This window comes from Corvus kubaryi, unplaced genomic scaffold (assembly GCF_017639235.1).
Source record: "Corvus kubaryi isolate FWS band 111438036 unplaced genomic scaffold, C.kubaryi_AGA036_p1.0 37334, whole genome shotgun sequence".
NCBI lineage: Eukaryota > Metazoa > Chordata > Aves > Passeriformes > Corvidae > Corvus > Corvus kubaryi.
The window spans coordinates 15,965,913-15,985,819 of record NW_024581108.1 but is presented as its reverse complement, the minus strand read 5'-3'; the positions used below and the strand labels follow the sequence as shown (position 1 = coordinate 15,985,819).

At 41.0% G+C, this 19,907-nt stretch overlaps 1 protein-coding gene across 11 annotated transcripts in view; it reads right to left on the bottom strand.

Annotated features, from left to right (window-relative positions):
• ST3GAL3 (ST3 beta-galactoside alpha-2,3-sialyltransferase 3) overlaps positions 1-19,907 on the bottom strand; it is a 191,470-nt gene that overhangs the window by 142,802 nt on the left and 28,761 nt on the right. For 2 of the 11 annotated variants that reach the window (XM_042030506.1, XM_042030507.1), the window contains exon 2: positions 18,568-18,614. The exons of 8 other annotated variants lie outside the window; for them this stretch is intronic. In XM_042030506.1, the coding sequence (XP_041886440.1) occupies positions 18,568-18,614 (47 nt within the window). Of the gene's footprint in view, positions 1-18,567; positions 18,615-19,361; positions 19,457-19,907 lie in introns of those variants that run through there. One more of the 11 variants, XM_042030513.1, reaches the window with a different exon arrangement.

Here is a 19,907-nt window from a genome sequence, read left to right as displayed (position 1 = left end):
AGCACAGCAAGCACCAAATTAATAACATTATCACAACCCACAAAAAAAGTATAATGTTTCATTCCTTTAACTGAGAACGTTATCTTCCTCATAGAAAAAAAACAATTTACAAGTGGAGTAAAAGCTCCCTTTTCCAATCCAGTCCTTCATGCTACTCTTAGTTTCAACACCAAATTAACTGTGAATAACCTGTATTATAGTCAGCCCCCCCTTGACCTCCACAAGTAATTTCACAAAACATGGATCTTTGTTAAAACAGTGAGTTTATTTCTGGTATTAGCACTCCAAAAGTGAAGAAACTATAAACCTGAAGAAAGCTGAGAAGATAATGTGTCATCTTTCTTCTACCCAAACAGCTACTCACATCCAGCCAATTTCAGAGCTACAGGTTATTTCTGTCAGAAGTTGATGGAGATAAGCATTTTTTGAAGCAAGGCAGATTTATTTGCAGATACACTGAGTTCTGCTTCCACAAACATAAGGAGTTCCTTTGCTTCTAGTTTCAAATCTCTTCCAGTCATCGCTCAGTTCAAAACCCTCCTGACTTTCTAGAAGACTTTTTGCTGAGACAAAGTGGCAGCTCAGTCTGTGCCCAGCGCCTTTCCCCAAGCCCTGGAGTCTGCTCTACCTTTCTAAGGCAATCTTCAAAGGCTTTATCTTTCAAAACTTTTAAAGACACAATGTAAAACATACCCACTTACATGCGCCCTTGCTTTAGGTGCCAGGAATTGTTCATGCCTGAAGGAGCAGTCCCCAACCTTTCAGATACCTACTTCCATAAACAAGCTTAAATATTTTTCCTCCTGCCTTAACTGAAGGGCAGCCTTTATGCCCAAATCATTAAATCTGACACACAGTAACTTGCCAATATGTACAGCTTAAGGCTGCACACACACCACACTGCCAGTCTTTTACATCTGTTTTTCATGTTAACTACAATCTTTTTTTCAGTAGCAGCTTAAAAAAGAAAAGGAAAAAAAAACCAGAACAACAAGATACAGCAAAATCCAAATGTAATTCTGGATCTCATCCAATCCATCAGAAGAAGCAAAGACAGCACAAGCACTCACTCAATTTAGAAGGCACTCAGTGCCAGGAATAATGATGGCTGAGACCCCACCAGCCACACTGCAAAGCTGCTTTGGGTCACTTTGTGTCAACTTTAACCTAACGTTGCATTGGGACCTATGCTCTGGGTCACTTTCCCCTCACTCCCACCACCTGGTTAGAGCATCACAAATTGGAACAATACATGAATCTGCTCCATCATCCCCCACAAAACAGGCAGGGCTACCTGAATGCAGTCCATCACAGCCCCTTGGGAGTGTGGACGAACGCTGTATGAGACCCTGCTCCACTGCTGTGAATCCAACAGAAGGATCCCATTTCATTCAGGAACCAGGAGCTCGAAGACAGACTCTGCAGAGACCCTCAGTACTGCTCTGGGAACAAATTTAAACTCAGTTTCAACAATGCTCCATACAGGACCCAGAGATGAATCTACCTTTGAAGGAACACAACTGGATTTGCACAGTTCTGTTCTGTAGTAAAAAAAGAACCCACCAAAACCAAACCTTAAAAAAACCCACCTGGAAATCTGAGGTGACTACATTTATTGCTGCACTTACACCACAGTCCAGCTAAGCCATCCAGGTATATGGACTGATTGTATTTCAAGGCAAGGGAGGCCTATCAAGTGTTGCTGACCCCTTACCTTTCTCAGGGCCTGGATAACTATGCACCACACTCCCCTGTCCCCAAGACAGGCAAATTAAATTATCCATCTTGCTGCATATATTGTGCGCCTTAGCTCTGGGCATTTCTGTACACCAGACAAGTATTTTACTGCTACTCATAACAGATTGCTGTATCTTTTCCAGTACTATAGTTTCCGAACAGAAAAATAAACGAAGATTTGGATCTTCACAAATGAGTGATGATCCTGACCAACAAACTGCAGATTTGTAGGAGACAAACAAAGCCATGCTGAAAAACATCTGAAGTTTCATACTCCATGCACACCACTAGATAAACATTTAACATGTGTACTGCACTGAAGAGATGTATGGAAACAGCTCTTAAAAGCCCAATTGTGTCAATGTCTTAAAATCATGTAGGAGCAAATACATGGACTCATTTCCAATACAAAATACAATTACTTTGATTCCATCATTGAAGAAAATGCAATACACAAACCAAAAAACAAGCAGTAGCAACACATAATGAGAACAGTAAATATAATCCACATTCAAACAAGAACTGTATATAAACTGTATGTTTACCTAAGTGCTGTTTCAAAATTTCAGTTAAGATTTTTATAGTAAGTCCCTCTGAGAAGCCACTAACTCTTTATTGCTTTTTACAGCTTTTCCCTGGAAGGATTTGTAGATATTTGTCTTAACCCATTGGAAACCAAAGAAGCAGAATCAATAACTTTTCTTATCTGTGTTTTTGCTGGGGGGGGGGGAATGTTTTGGGGTTTTTTAAGGAAAAAAAATGCAAAACCAGACTTCAGCAATAAAGTAACTTCCCCAAGAAAAACAACATGATTGTGTGCTGCTTTGGAAGTGGTCCTGAGAAACCACAAACCGTCAGTCCCACTGGAGTTATAAGAGTTTAATAATAAAGGCTTAACACAGCCTCAATACCACATACCATTGCAGCAATACACTCCACAGGCCAAGCCAAACAGGGAATATGAGAATACATCACAACATAAGGCTGTGATTTGGCACATCCTCATTCAGACACTCAAGCTCTGAGGTCTGTATTGCTTTCTTGTATGCATAATCAATGTCTCTCATTCCACACCCCTGCTCTCCAGATACTCCGATGGATTCCTACAGAACTGCAAGCTGTATTGAATAACATTTAATGTAATTTATACCTCCAGAGCTTGATCAGAGACCAGATATCCTGCAGAGCTCCATCAGCTGAACTGGGGATGGCAACTGCAGTAATATTAACTAATAAAATTTTGATTCAGAGTCAGAATGATAAGAAAAAAATGAGGTGCTTCATTTTTATTACAGAATTAGAACAACATCCATAAGGGTCTGTCATTCATCTGTCTCCCTTTTTCTGCTGAGTACTGAAAAGTATAGGATCAAACATTCCAATAGCCATCAAAATTTATTTCCTCTTTGGGATCAATATTCTGGAACATGACATACCAGAGAAGGAACATTTAATGTGTGAAACTCTTCATAACTTGTTGACAAAGAGATCAGTAACAAAAACTATTCTTATGTTTCACCAGTCAGGAAATGAAGCTCACAAAAGCAGTGCACTCTCAAAAAACATGCTACTGTCAGGATTCATTTGGCAAGATGATCTCCTGCCCCAAAGAAAAAATATTTTGAGTAAGACCCACTCTTATCATGACTATGCAATATACTGGATAATTCTTATATCCAAAGAGCTGAAGGGAACTTAATCATTTCAGTTCTGTCTTACAGAGATCTTGCTTAGATATCTAAAGCATGAATATCCTTCCTCAGGTTCAGTAAAGCACAACTGCCTGCACTTTAAAATTACTTGACAGGGCAACCATCACTTCCTAACACATGGTTTTGCATGCTGAAGATGGATTTAGGGAAGGGCTAAGTAGTTTACTCCGTTTAATGACAAACACCATCCTACTAACTTACCAAGTATCCTACTTTTGCATTAATTTTGGGCTCCCCGTTCCCCCAGCTTGGTCTATTTTGCTTTACTAAGCTCTTTCTTCTATAGTGCCAAGGACTTTCCTACTTGACACCTTTTTCTGAGCACAGTGAGATAGCTCTGTGTTAAGGGCACTGGTCACTACAATAACATCTTTTGTACCACAGTTCAAGGATGTTCCAAGTTACTCAGATTTATCATTTAAAACTCAAGGCACCAATTAAGACATTGCCTAAGCTCCACTTCACACAGCATCAGTGAAGGTCAAAGGAAACACATATAATACCACTCTTACTGGTAATCTCAGCTCCTACACACTTACTCTGTCAAAAACAATCAGCAGTGCTCCCATCTTTAGACACCACAAGGAGTTATGATCTCAAGTAGATTGTTTGAGCAGCATAACTCTAACATTTTCAATATCTAAGATGAGAAATTACTTATAAAGATGACACATACAGAGCACAGGCACACTTCCTAATCACAGATGTGAGAGCTAATAGCAGCAAATAAAGGGACTGCAAGTTTTGGCAAGCAAAACACATGCAGAGATTCAGTCCAGTGCTATCTGCAGCTGATAGGAGACCCAGGTTCAAGTTTAAAACTTAGTCCCTTTATGGGAAGGGAAAAGTCACTTGGCAACAGGACACATCTTCAGCAACAGGAAACATCTGATTATAAAGAACATTTCCAATAAACTCTGGATTTAATAAATTGTCTTAAAACAAGGCTGCACTAAATTTGAATGCCCGTCCTGTGTGCCACCTGGCTATACCTATTTTGATACGGAGATGTGGGAATAGGAGGATGCTTGTTTCACATAACATACGTGTGAGCGAAGACTCACTCTTTGTCCTGGGTTGCAGTGTATTCTATCATCATCCTCAGGAGCTGTTGAAACCAGGTGGGGCAGTGTTTCCTTGCCTCCTCCCCCCAGACTATCTTTCTGTTAATTGCCCATCATTGTCCTGCCGCCTGACTCAGAGATAACTCCCTCCGGACTATCTTCTGTTAATGAGCCTAATCAACACTTTGTCTCATGACTCATTACCCCATTGTGAGATGCTCCACCCAGAGGGAGGAACCAAGCATCCCATCATGGATATAATCTGGGACTCTGACCACCAGAGACAACCCTTCCCACTGGATTTCCAGAGGACAGGAGCTACACAGCCACCATTGGACTTTCTGAGAAAGAGCAGACTCTTTTACTACAGGATCACTGCTTCAGAGGACTGCAGCCACCATTCTACCAGACTGCTACCACCACCCTGCCTAACAGGGTGTCAGGTTGTACCTTGACTCTGTCAGTTTGAACCAGTGTTTTCTTTTACTTTTTTTTCCTTTTCTTTAATTGCCATTAAATTGTTATTCTGACTTGGTGCCTCCCACTGGTTTGTTTTCAAACTAGTACACCCTCATTTGAGAACACACATCATTGGAAGATACCATAAGAATGGAAATACTTCATTCTTAACTAAACAATAATTCACTTATGCACTGTACAAATTAAAAAGTTTCTGCATTGTTGCTCTAGCCGGTATCTCTTTAAACACCACCCCCATTTATCAAAGCACACAGAACTAAACAAGACCCATAGGTTCTCTCTCCATTTCTGTGGCTGACCCAAAACACCCATTTTATTGACAGCTGACTTCACAGCCAAGCTGAACCCAGATTCCTTGGCCATCTACTCTGCCCAGACATCAGGTCCGTTTTGTGCTTCAGCCTGGAGCCAGCCAGCTTCCACACCGGGAAACTTGACACGGAGTGCTGAGGTTCAGCACAAGCTCTGCTGCAGGGAAGGCAGGCACAGCTGGCTCAGAGTGAGTCTCTGCAAACTAAACCACAGCCAACAGGGGTAATTTTGCTATAACCCATGCAGCCCTGAACAAGTCCTTTGATTAAACTGTTTCTCATCTATAAAAATAAACAATCTGATTTTTTCCAAAGACCCATGGATAAAAGGCTTGAGAACTAAGAATGGATATAGCAAAGTATTGTCACTTGTCTGGAGAATTTAATGTGGCATCAAGGTCTACTGGTTACACTGTAAACAGAAAAGTCATTCTCTATCACCTCTCAATTTCCTGTCACTTAATTGAAAATACAGCTCTCTTAGTGATACTGAACTTAAGAGATATAGTAATATTTCTTTAGGCAATTTTTATTAATTTCATGGAACCTCACCAACCTTTCTACGCTTGCTGTTTTGTGCATTGCTCCTTTTTCATCAGGACGTTTGTTATGAAGTGGTAAATGAACTGAACAAGAAACAACACTCATGTTCCAAACAGATGTATTTTTAAAATGGTCTGAGCATGAAAATTTTCTTTATTCTGCAATGAATGAATGGAATGAAAAGATGTGGTGTCCTGCGCCAGCTGGCAAATGCTTCAGAAGGATATTACATTGCTATTGTCTTCAGCAGCGCCCAAATAACTGTTTGGTGGCAGGAAGGGCTGGTATGTTTTGCTCATAAGATCAGTATTTATTTGGATCGACTACATAACTTTGCAGAGCCATGACCAACATGGTGCTTCACTCTGGGCATCAGGGATGTGCAGCTCCTCTGTGTCCACCACAGCTCCCTATTCCAGGAGAAGGCCAACAACATCAGCTTCTTACCTTGCTCCTTCCAGAAGGGAGATGGACAGTTCCCAGAGACAAAGGAGAAGGGGAGATCAAGGTGCTGCAGGCATTCAATGAAAATATACTTGGCTTTGAGGAACACAACTGTAGAGAAGGTACAGAACTACCATAAAGTCACAAAAACACCCAGGCCAAACTACCAATAAAGCTGGTATCCAAGCGGTTCTTGACAATGAGAAATCCTTTCACTAATCCCAAATAGACTCTAAGTATTTTAAGGAGCTCATTATCTTCTAAGCAAAGCCTCATATTTTGGTTTCAATTATTACTGTAGGACAAAGTCAGTCATACTCCCAAATTCCATAGAGGAACACGCAATGAATTACAGAACAGTGCAATTTCTGTCTTTGAAGATAACAATCTATGTGGCAAGACATAAAATGGGTACTGGCAGTTGGGGAATTACACAGCACAGAGAAAATTAATTCTGTATTTTCATATTGCAAAAAAAGTATATATTGTTAGCTTAGATACTATAAAACACAAAGCATTTATAATTAGAAATAAATTGCTTTACTCTTGTAGCACTTTTTTCTAAATATGGACATGGGCTTTTACCTTAACAAAACACAATTTAAGAGCTGTGTCTCAAACTTACATATACTCACACAACTGTCAGAGAACTCTGGAAGGCAGATGCACATTATTTTCTGTTTTACATAAATGAAGACATCTACATGCAATGAATCACAATCAGGACAACAACTATTTTAATATCCTGGTCTTGGTTTTATGCCCACTGGAGCCACTCAACTACTTTTTCCTCCCTTTCCCTCACATGGAAAAACCTTTTCCTTTTCCGAGCTAGCTCTCAGGAACCCCTCCTTTCTCAAAAGCAGAAATACAAATATTTCAATCAGGAAATTCATATTCTTGAGTTTGTTTGAAAATTATCTACAACTTACGATATTTAGCCAGTGGTCAAAAGCTTCCCAAAACCTTAAAGCACACAACATCTGGCCAACTACCACAATAACTGCCAACAAAGTCATATGTAGAGTTTTACAGTGAGATTTGTCATCTCTCCTGGCTCTGCCTGGAGCACAAACAAATCACAGGAAGGAGTAAGGTACGAGGCATGAGCATAAAACATCCCCTGAATATAAGTATTTTAGAGGCATCTTGTCTAGAAAATGACCATGCTTGAATTTCTTTTGCATTACAAGGACCTAGATCATTTATTAACATGAGAGGTGATGCTGAACAGAAAGTCTGCCGGATCCGTTTTTCACTCACATGTTTTGCAGTTTGGGGCCAGGGGGAAGTTTGTGGGAATTTGTTTAACTTTCAACAGCATCACCACAACTGATTCCAAAATTTGAAGAGATTTCTGGCCCATCAAATCCTAAAACTTATTAAGTTTCCAAAACATGCTAAAACTTCTAATCTAAAATTTTGATTTGAGAGGTCCTACACAGAATGTGATTTTATAAGCAGCGGACATACACAGAGAGATATGGAGCATAAGTTCTTCCCAAGCAGACTGGCTTGAGGAGCAGCTTGTCCTTACCTTACTGACACACTAACTGGTCTACAAAGGGCATTATGTCTACACAAAAGCCTCCATGTCCTAAACACCGACACAAGCAAATCTGAAATAAAGGTGTTCCCAGAGTATCTGACTATGAAAGCACCCATACTCAGAGAAAAAAAACAAATTAAAAAAAGCCCCCAAAACAAAAACCACAGTAACTGAACAGTGCATATATTCTCATTTCCTATTATTTTCTTTTACAGAAGTGTTTGATTTGAATTTAAAAAAAAAAAAAAGGTTCATCAAAACATAAGAAAAATAACCCAGGGATGGACTAAATACTGTCAGTAGTGCCTCATTTCCATGTGCAGAAATTGCAGGACAATGAAAAACTTATTGAAATAGCAGCTGCAGGAGTGGAAGTTGATCACCACACACACCACCCAGTCCCTGGACAAATACAGCTGGAGACAATCTAAAGGAAAAGCGTTCCTCCTATCACACCACATACAAAAATACAATGAATCCCTTTAAATTAGCACTTGGCAGAGAAACAAGCCAGTGAGGGGAAAAAAAAACAAAAAAAACAACCAACCAAAAAAAGCATTAGAATAATTCCAAGGCACAGAGACGGTTAAATAAGAAGAAACATTGGTTCTAGTCTAGGATCAATGGAATTAAACTGCTGAGTACTTCCCTGAAGTGTTTCACAAAGCAAGCAAGCCTTTTTTAAAAAAAAAACTCATAGTGTAGTTTCCAAGTCAGCAGCAGCTAAAAGCACAATCAAGCTGCCACTCCTCTAAGTGGGAAAAGGACAAAAAAAAAAAAAAAAAGATGCCAGTCTCACCTCCAGCTACAAGAACTTTTACTGTCCATGGATAAATTGTATCAAGAAGATCCTTGTCAGTCAGACTGAAGCTTACAGTGACACAAAGCTTGTGTGCTAAACTGCAACAGGCAGTAAATTACTGGAGAACGGCAGAGAACTACACAGCATCCAAGCCTATTGGGTGACCCTCTTTGGGAAAGCCACAAAGTCTCTTGCATCTTTGCAACAAGCAATCAAAATGCCTCTGGAAAACAAAACTAAATAAGAAAACCCACCCCAAAACCAGAAAGGAAAACCAATCCACATCAATGGACTACTTTAATGAAAATATTGAGACAAGGGATAATCTTGCTTAAGAACAGTAATCCAGCATCCAGCAGTAGCAGCATCACTGAAGCATTGATTTTTTTGTTGTTGTTGAAGATCCTGTGAAACTGCCAACTCTACTTCACCAAAAGCTGAAACTTAGAAACTGAGAGATGCCAAGAACAACTCCCTAAGTCAACTTCCACAAAGAAAATCCACTGTAATCTCAGGAAGACAAAACTTCCACAGCGCTCCACAACAGACTCCATTCCTTATTAGCATTTCCAGCCACCTGCTGAAGTGTGCTTCCAGCCAGGATTTCACAGGCTCACTGGGATTCACAAATTTTAGAGTTTCACCAGTTCTGGATTACTCCACTAGCAGAACTCCTTATAAAAGGCAACAGTCATTTTATTAACTTTATTCTAAAACAGCTGCCTCATCCAATACGACTTCATTTGACTGGCAAAAAAACCCAACAGCTTGATGTTGGCAGGTCTGGGATCAATTCAGAAATGGAAAAAGGCCTTTTCTTGGTTTGTGACAAGTCATCAATGTTGGCAACTTTTTGGCCCTAAGTTTGACTATGAAATTGCCTGCACAACTGAGCAGATGATAAGAAAAGAGAGGAGAGGATTAAGTGAAGGGAGACAGGAATGAGTAGGGCATTCTACAAATAAAGAATATTGCAGAAGCCTGAGACAGCAGCTCACAAAACACAAAGGCCTGCTGGTCACTCAGAAAAGGCAAACTGTGTTTCTAAATGGCTTAAGCTGTTGGGTTTTGAAGTCAGGGTTTGGTTGTAGGGGAAGAGATTCTTTGGTTTTATGAGGTTTTAAAACTGTAATAAAAGAGCATCTTTCCCAGGCTGGATAACCTTGACGTTCCTTTTAAACCATACTAAAACAAACATGCCCATCAATTCTCCCAAACCAAATCAAGAAATGGCAACACTAACCATGGTAGATGCTATTCAAGGCGATACACAAACCTCAGCATCTCAAGGCCAAGGACTCCATATGGAGAAACACAATCCAAAAGCAGGATTTAGGGCCAACTTCAAAATTGCACATATGGAAGAGAACTGCAACCACCTTAGGATCCTCACTGCATCCAAGCAGCTCGTTATCACCAGCCCCAGGCCCACAACACTTCAGAAAAGGAAATAAAGTTATCAGTTGAAGCAGAGCACTTTCCCACAGCTGGTTTTAATTAAGCTAATTTGGCAGTAGTGACTGACAGCAAGCAGAGCCTTCCCAAATCACTTTGCAAGCATTTTTGCCAGCATTTCACCATCTGTGATAACCAGGAATACTTGATACTAACTAGGATCTGTCTGAGGTACAGCATTTTAGAGCCGTGCATCCACTCCTTTAAAATCTTCTGGTACAGCCACTGCTTACAGGTAACTGGAGCCACTGCTTGCAGATAATGAGGTGTTGGGAGAAGATGCACAATTTGAGGAAAGGTATTGGATATATTCCACTGAGAAAACCACTCCTGAAAAAGCAGACAGATCACTTGCCAGAATCCCGTCATACCTTGGCCATACCCATGGTACATGAAACTTATAAATGACCACATGGGTATTGAGGAGATTTTTGAGCTGTAACAAACAGAACAGCCTATATAATTTCTAGGGTAGTTGTCCAGTTTTTCTTTTGTGGATACATGCAGGATATAGGGCAGGTTTACCAGGAAGAAATGCTTTGGGTTACACCATAACCTCAGAACAATCCAGGGTATGGCCAGACTGTGCAACCTGAAGCCCCATTAAGGCAGTGGGAAGGGGTCTAGCAAGGGAGATTAATGTTAATGATAATCTTAATGACATATAACTAGAAGGAAATTTTTTTCTAAGGTAAATCTGTGACCAGCAATTGGAGTGGCAGACACTAATGGCATCAGTGCCAGCAGTGGTACATGAGACCAACATACATAAGGAACAGATGGATCAGTAAATGTAAGCTAAGAACATGCCAGAAGAAAGTATAGCCTTCTGCAGGAACACTTAGCACGTACCCAGACCTGGTCTGTCTGGTTCACTCAAGATATGAATATCTGATACAAACACTAGTTCAGATTAAAACACCGACCTGGCCAACCCCAGTAAATGCTGATTGCTGACATTAAAGCCAGGGAAGTTGCCAGGAACCAAGCCTTATGTCTCAACCAAGGCAAAGGAAACAACGAAAGTTGCAGGATCATAAGTCTGGGCTTCACAAGAGCAGAATTCAGGGACCAGCTTCAGGAAAAACCCACAGGATATGGGCCTTGGGAGAAGACTGGTGCAGGAGAGTTTGCTCATTTTGAAGAATGAACTCCACCATGCTCAAGAATCCTAGAGCCAATGTGCTGAAAATCAAGCAATGGTACCAGGAGCCCCACATGGATCAACAAGGAGTTTTGACCATACTTAAATATTAAAAGAATGCACACAAGAGGTGGGAGTGGGGACAAATGTAGAGACACTGCCCTAGTGTGCAAAGACAGACTTGGGAAAGTCAAATCCAGCCTGGAGCTGAAAACAGTCAGGGACAAGAATCGCTTCTACAAGTCACTGAGCAGTAAAAAGAAGACTAGGGAAAATGTGGGCCTCCTGCTGAGAAAAAATACGGAAAAGGCCTGAAGAAATGGGCAGGCAGATCTCATGAAGTTCAGCAAAGAAAAATGCAACGCCCCGCTCCTGGAGAGGAATAACTATGCCCTATGGGCTGGGTGCCAACCTACTGGAAAACAGCTTTGCAGAGAAGGACCTGGGAATCTGGGTGGAGCAGCTGATCCAAGCCAGCAACATGCCCTGGTCACAAAGTTGGCCAACAGCCCCCAGGGTGGGGGGACCCTTCCCCTGGCTCAGCACCAGGGGGGCACTGCTGCAGGGCTGGGGCACTGCTGCAGGGCTCCCCTTACAGAGAGACACATTGGAACAAGTCCAGAGAGCAAAGATGATTAAAGGATTGAAGCATCTGCCGCAAGGGGAGGCTGAGAGAGATGGGATTGTTCAGCCTTGAGTAGTGAAGGCTCAGGAGGATCTTAGTAATGTAACCTGATGGGAAGGATTAAAGAAGGCAGAGATGGGCTCAGAGGTGAAGTGCCCAGTGAAAGGACAATAAGGCAATGGGAACAAACTGAAAAGCAGGAAATTCTGTTTAAACCTAAGAAAAAAACAACATCTCTACTATGAGGGCACCTCCTAGTTACAGCTATTTTGGGACTCTGTGAAACACCGTTGTTCTAAATAAGTATTGCTCTTAGGATTTTAGTGCAAGTATTGCCCATCAGTTGAGACTGCTTCAGAACAAATTAAATGCAGAGGAATCAACTGCAAAAAAAGACAAACCTTCCAGTCTGCTGGTAACACTATGCCAGGCAAAAAGTCTTAACAATGCATTAAAAAAGTGATAATTGAATTTCTCCCGGATAGAGCACAGGGTAAATCCAATAACTACAAGGTTAGGGTTCACTTACAAAGAATTTCCTTCCGAGCATAACGAAATACATTGTTAATGGCTCCTATTTGAGTGCAGGAGTGAAAATCCAATGATCCTACAGAGGTTGTGATTATTACCCTTAATAAACTGGTTTTTACTACTGGCTTTCACAAGAGGAGTAGCCAGTTAAATTCAATGTGCAAACTGGAGTGTTCTGGCCAGGAATTGAGTTAGCTCCCAGGATCTGGGCAGTTTCTCTACAGTTGTTCAACATGCTCAACATGACTGAAGTGTCCTGCACTGACAAATTCCCCCATCAAATTTCACCCATCAGAAGATTTCAAGCAGGTGAAAATTTACATTGTGATGCTACAGAAGGCACAGAAGCTTTCCAGCACAGCCCCAAAAAGTCCATTTCCCTATGTCCCTTCCTTTGAGCCATCGCAAGGACTCCCCTGGTTGAAAGGTCAAACTGGCAAAATGCCTTTCGACTTTGGTCTTCTACTGTTTTGGACTAGGCTGGCATTGTTTGCCACACCATCAGTCAAACAGAAACAGCTGGCTGAATATGAGCTGTAGAAATTTAAGGGTTAGGGTTGAAGCACAAAGAATGCACATTTCAAAACACAGTTATAGCCAGTTATAGCTAGTTTGGCTAGCAATGTTTCCTGTAGCCAAAGCCCAATAGCACATTAATACCTTTCTACCCACTCCTCCTCCACTGTAGCTCTACACCTATCAGATATCTCATCTTCTGCTCCCAATAGATTCCATCACTAAAAGCTACCCTGTCATCCCAGAAACATGCAGAAGAATGAAGACAGACTGGGGAAACAGTTATTGGGGCCAATGAATAATTTTTCTTTTTCAAGCCTGTCTATATAAGGTCTTCTCTCAATGAAATCACACTGTGGTACCTGTAAAATTATCCACAAGGACAAACCATGATGAGATGTAGACTCAGCACGTGAAGTGCTTCAGTGAGTTTGCTACTATACCTACTATATCTTGTACCTACAAGGGGTATCTTCTGACACCACAGCTTAGATCACTTTGCAAAGCAGAAAACTTCACTCACAAAGCAGTTCTTTTTGCCAACTTAACATCAAATAAGCCCGTATCAGAATCCCATGGAATCACAGAATGTTTTGGGTTGAAAGGCATCTTAAAAACCATCTAGTTCCAACCCCCTGCCATGGGCAGGGACACCTTCCACTAGACCAGTGCTCAAACCCCTGTCCAACCTGGCCTTGAAAACTTCCAGGAAGAAGGCAGCCACAACTTCTCTGGGCAATCTGTTTCAGGGCCTCACCACCTTCACAGTAAATAATTTCTTCCTACTATTCAGTCTAAACCTACACTCTTTCAGTTTGAAACCATTTCCATAAGCATAAGTACGTTACAGTAGAGTCAGAATTGGCAGCAACCAAACTGAAGGTGTCTCAGTTCCATCAGGATTATCAATTCCAACCCCAAATTAAAACCAACCTCAAGGCCACATAGGATACTTTGGTAGCAAAGTAAAATTTAGGAAATTTTTACACGCTGTGTGGCCCAGCACATCACTGCAACTGCCCCCAGCACAGCTGTGCCATGACAACTGCTCACAGGGTGAGGGGAGGTGGTAAATTGGATCACTGAAAAAGTATGGGACAAAAGTCACCAAAAATAGTCCTTAAAAATGCTTCTATGTAGTCACTTAGAGCAGATTTACCACAAAAATCAACATACTATGTAGCTGTACTCTCAGAAACTTAGATTTGGAAAGCTCAGGTCCTTTCCACAGAACTGAAATGATCCCTGGCAAAACAGTAACATTCCTTAAAAGCGAGTCTTAAATAACGGCCCACCTGTTGACATTCGCATAAAACACAACTCTGGTGAACAGCAGCCAGAGACTGAGCAAGAATGTGGTAAATAAAACACAGGAGGAGAGAGGAGGACTGCCCAACAAGAGATGGAATAATTGCAACCTTATCCTCAAACCTTTACTGGTTTTTTTTGTACTTTATCTCCAGTAGAAAAACTCCCTGGAAAGTTCCAGCATAATCAGCTCCTCAATCTAGAACAAAGAAAGAACAGTCCTTCCACAACACTGAAGGACAAACAAGCTGTATCAGGATATACATCTTTGAAGCACTTTTTATGACAGCAAAACTAATGAGAAAACGTTCATACTTAATTGGAGGATTGTCCACAAAACTACTTAGTAAATCCATAAATGGATCCTATGAAGACGAGGCGGTGATCCAACAACGACTAATAACGTGTCAACAGTTCCAATGAACAACATACTAGGAGCAAAAAAAATTTCCAAGCTCGGTGTGAAAAACCTCATTTTTTATCTTGCACCAACAGTACCCTCTGCTGTTCCAAAGTTGCACTGCATAAGACGACATCCAGCCCTGACCGTCGGGAACACTCAATTCATCAAAAGCACCTACCTAGCTTTATTCATTAATTATCTCATTTCCTGTAAAGATGTTCCAAAGGTATTGGTTTCTTCCTACTATGGAGCCAGGTTCTGGGTTGATTATGATATTAATCTATTTATTGTCCCAAGACCACCTTCTGTGATTAGAAAAAGACAGTTTTAGCCTTAAAAATAATTTTAAAATTAACAAAACGAAAACAAATTGAAGACTATCCTCTAAGGAAGACAAGACCAAGTCAACACCACAGTAATATTTTCTGGATCATTTCTATAAAGCCAAAAGGGGATTTTAGATTTTAAATTCAGTGTATCATTCAACAGCCACACATCAGAGAAATCCAAATATTCTACCACAATGTTTCTCAAAAAGCAACTTGTAGCGGGTTTGGTTTGTAACCAAGCAGAAACACCAGTTTAGTGTAGTGGTTTGGTCTAAAATACTCAATTACTGTTTACCATCTGTGACATAAGAATTAGGAGAAATGCAAAGCAGGCACCAAACTTGAAAGAATATAAAGAAGTTTATTAACAGACCTAAAAGAAGAAGAAAAAAATCATACCACACCTTCAGAACACTTCTCCTCCCCCCCCTTCCTCCCTTCTCCCACTGACAATGTAAAAAGACAACCCTTGAGATGTTCTGTCTGTTTATCACTTCCATAATAACCTTGTTCAGTCCATTTAGGAAGAGGAGTCTCTCTTGTCCATGCTATGAAAACATTATCATAATGAGACAGCTGCCCGGGTTGGTTCTCTGCTCACATGTGAGTCCCTTCCCCCGTCTTGCAGCTTTTCCCACAACTGCTTTCGAGGGTCCACTCTTGAATTACTGGGGTATAAATTTAAGTTTGAGCCGTTCAGAAACAAAAGTTCTCTTCACCCATCTCTGGGAGCATTTCATCTCTAAGAACAGAGGCCCTTCTCCTTCCCTGGGAGCAAAGGGCCCTCCTCATCTTCATCTCTAGGACTATCTCTGGGAGCATCTCTAGGAACTGAGGTCTTCTCCTTTTCCATTTGGAGCAAAACTCCTCATCGTTTCCATCTCTCCCTGTTCAAATTTCTCATTAAATTACAGCTGCTTCAGCATCTGCCTATCTCAGCGCAGGTGCTTTTGCTCACAAGTACAAGTTGAACGCTCCACCCTCCATGCATTCATGAAATTACAACGGGATACTCTGATATATCATAGCTTTACAACAGAATTTCAGCTTTAAGCATCTCCTCTTTCTTCTCCCTCAGGTTTTCAGCTCTTCACAGCACTAAAAGGGTTAATCTCACCTCGGCCTTGCAGCTGGAATTTTGCTTATCGCTGTTGGTCACATGATCTTTTGCCGGACAGCCGTGCAGCTTCAGCTGAATCTTGGCCGCACTGGAGAGGGGGAGCCGGGCTGCTCCGGCTGCCCACAACCCTGCAGTGGGGGGGATTCCGCAGGTGGAACAGGGCCCGTCGGCTCCAGGATGGCCGTGGCCTGGCCCGAGCAGGGCCTGGGCCGGGCCCGCTGGCCCCCGCACAGGGCCCGCAGCCACCTGTCCCAGCACTGGAAAAACAAGACAGACCTCTGCCCAGGGTTTCCTATTCTTAAGTGTGGATCACAATTTTAAGTGTCTTAAAGAATTGTCCATATTCAAACTGGCCAGCTGATAGGTTCTGTCAAGTCACAGAGGAAGCTGTAAGCACCCCTTTGCAAGAACATCACTTCCCGGACTATGCTTGCTAACCCATGACACAACTTGAAGGCTACATCCCACCTGGCAAATGGCCTCAGGGGTAACAACACAGGAAGACTCCTGTATTTCTGATATCCTATGATAACCCACCACCCATCCCCATGCTGGAAAAAGGACCATCACACTGCAGATCAGCACAGAAAAAGCAGAAACAGAGAGGTGAAGCAGAGAGTCCTGAAGGCTTCTCCTGTGGTGAAGATTCCAGACCCATCCACGCAGGGTCACTGTGAAGCTTCAGCAAAAGCCCTGAACACGAGGAGACACCACCCTCACAGTGTCCAGCTGATGATCTTCACTGGCAGAGAAATTCAGAAACTGGGCGTGCTACTGTTCTTCTCCCTTCATGTGGAAGGCAAGGTGAGGGAGGATAAGCACAGATTGTATGAGCACTAAAGGGGAAAAAATGCCCACAAGTGTGATTTGAAGCACAGGCATCTCACCACAGGCAGCCTGAATGAACAAGCACAAGGAGGAAGAGACATATAAGAGCAAGGAGTGCTCTAACTAGATTACACGGTTAAGATGACTGTGCCAGAATTGAACTGTGAATGAATACACTGAAGTATAATCCAGAACTACAGAAAAAAAAATAAATAAAATAGAACTCCTTCAGTACAGAGAAGAAACAAACTTGTACAACTTGCAATGGAAAAGAAACCTGTACTGCCTGATCTCAAAAGCTTTCAGGGCAGGGTGACACAACAGAAAATGTCTACAGAGCTGGAAACCAAAAGAAACCCAACAAAACATGTTGTTCTTAACTATATTGTCAACACGACACTTCCACACAGTTCAGTGTCTTCTTCTGAAGCAATGGGAGACAGCGATGGGAGACAACCTTTGACCAAAGGACACAACTTTGAAGCTTCAAAGATGGTTTCATGTCTTTCCATCAGAGCAGACTTAGAACCGCATTTTCATACATTTCACAGCAACATGACTTCCAAGTGTGTGGCAAGTATACAAATATTTGATCTTGGCAAGGGAGCAAAGTACTTCCGAGGGGACTCAGTGGTGTTGTAATGAGTTATAGTGAGCAGCAGGCTGATCTGAATTGGCACCACAATACTGAAACCCCAAAGTCTTTGCACTGAAAAGCATGAACTAGAGCACAACTGCAAACCACATTTTTCTATTCCACTCATAAAGACAGAGCCTCCAAAGAAATACATGATGGAGTACCACACTCCAAGAAACACACACACAAGTTATAGGATATTTAGAAGTAACAATGATCATATTTTTTTTTTAAATACTACAATAGAAAGATTATAAAGCCCAAATTTGAAGAAAATAAGACTGCAAGAAGCTTATCAACTAATTTAAAATTCATAAATACATGTTGCGGGGAGAAGGAAAATTAAAACAAGAGAGGGTGAAAGTAAGAAAAGCTTGCAATTGACTGCATTGTGGCCAAAGTGATTATGAGTAGACATGAGGAAAAATTTGTCTAGAGGGAAGAACAATTAAGCACTAGGACAGATTGTCCCAGTTTCCATGATTAGATTTTATAGAGTACTTATGACATATGTTGGCATAAAATGATGTTAAAAATATTGTTTCTAAAGGCCTAGAGAAAGACCTCCTGTAGTTCTTTCCAGTGCTATTTGCTACAATTTCCCATGAAGGAAAACATTTTGAATAGCCATTATTAAAATATACAACTTCTAAAACAAGTAGTAATATTTAAGATCAGATAATCAAGAAAACACACAGTACTAGAAATCAAGTATATTAATCTACACTTTATAAAAGCATAAGACAATCAGTTTACAAATTACATATTTACTCAAGTATCGTCGAAAGTATCTAAATTTTATACAGAAGGAAAGGAAACTGCCTTGTACTTCCAGCTCGCTCCCCATTGTTTCTTAATGCCAGTGAGGTAGCTGAACTAAATGACAGAGTGCCAGGACTACAAAAATGCAAGATAACAGCACTGAGGTACCTAACATAAAAATATGAAAACAAGTTAAAAATAAATACTAATTTTTTTTTTTCAAAACTTAAATAATTCTTTTGGAACTTAGCACCATCCCTTTCTTACCTACAGACTGACTGTTCAGGACTGCTATTCTCATATCTTGCTGCTGTCTGTGCTTTAAAAAAAAAAGAAAATTAATGTTCAACTCTTTTTAGCATTAGGACAGCAATAAGGAGGCCTCTGCTTTATGGCCAAAGAAACGTTATTCTTCGATACAACCCAAGTCCTAAGAAGGTTACAATCACAACAATGTAACTTCTTTCTCAGTACAGTTGCCCAACATCCATCTAGAAATTTGAGACTTGTTCAAGCTTGCCCTTTAAGAGAAGCCAAAAAACATATGCCTTGATGGAGAAACACATGGAAGAAAAGAGAAATTAAAAATTATTAACATGGATTTGCTCCTAACTTCAAGATGAATCTTGCAATATGCAAGCATCTCCACATGTTTATAATCCTGTCAGAGCCAAACATTCAACGTGCAATTGCAGGGGATTTATACCCCACATGACTCCATGTAACTGCAGTCCCCAAACATTTTATTGGACCAGATAGACATTCCAGAGATGAGGTTTCACACTGTACAGGATGCAGGAAGGGAACCACCCAGCAATCAATGCAAAATGAAGCCTTCCATCCCACTAACTCCCACTGGGCACGGACAAAGGAAATACCACAAATAACGTTTTTTAATTAAAATGTGCTATAAAGTGTACACAGGCACACACTAGGAGGAACTTATAAAAAATACTGTAAGACAAAATATCCTAGAAGAGGAGTACACTTACATCTCAACTCGTACTAAAAGAAAAGAAATTATGGCAGTTGTTACGGATTAGTAGCACTGGAAATCTCACCTTTCAAGGACACTAAGTGGAGCTGCTATGAGGAAGAGACAACCACTGCTGTTGGTGCAGTCACTGCAGGCAGACAGACAACTGTGTGCAATGGCTAAAAGGACTCAAAAGGGAGATGAATCAACAACATACAACACTGTGGTTGCCACCAGCACATATCTTACTGCACAACTAATGAAATAGCTCCAGTGTTCCTATACCACAGAGTTTTGAATCAATGAAGCAATTCATGGGAGAAATTTAAACAGCTTAGTGTGGATGCCGGACTGAAAAAATAAACTACCTCAAAAACAGTTTGGAAAACAACATCTGTGCTACACCAGGAACCGCAGAACTCGAAGAATATTGAATTGAAGAAATGTGTAGAAAGTTGATACAGGATCGAATAAGCAATACAAATGCTCAAAAGGATTAGTAAAACCAAACTCAAGTACACAAGGGAGATTTTAAGGATACTACTGCTTTTGGATGCAACACATTGCAGTGCCCAACTCCTTCTAAAACGGGCTGCGAACCAAATTTATAGTCACTTCAATAATGATCAAA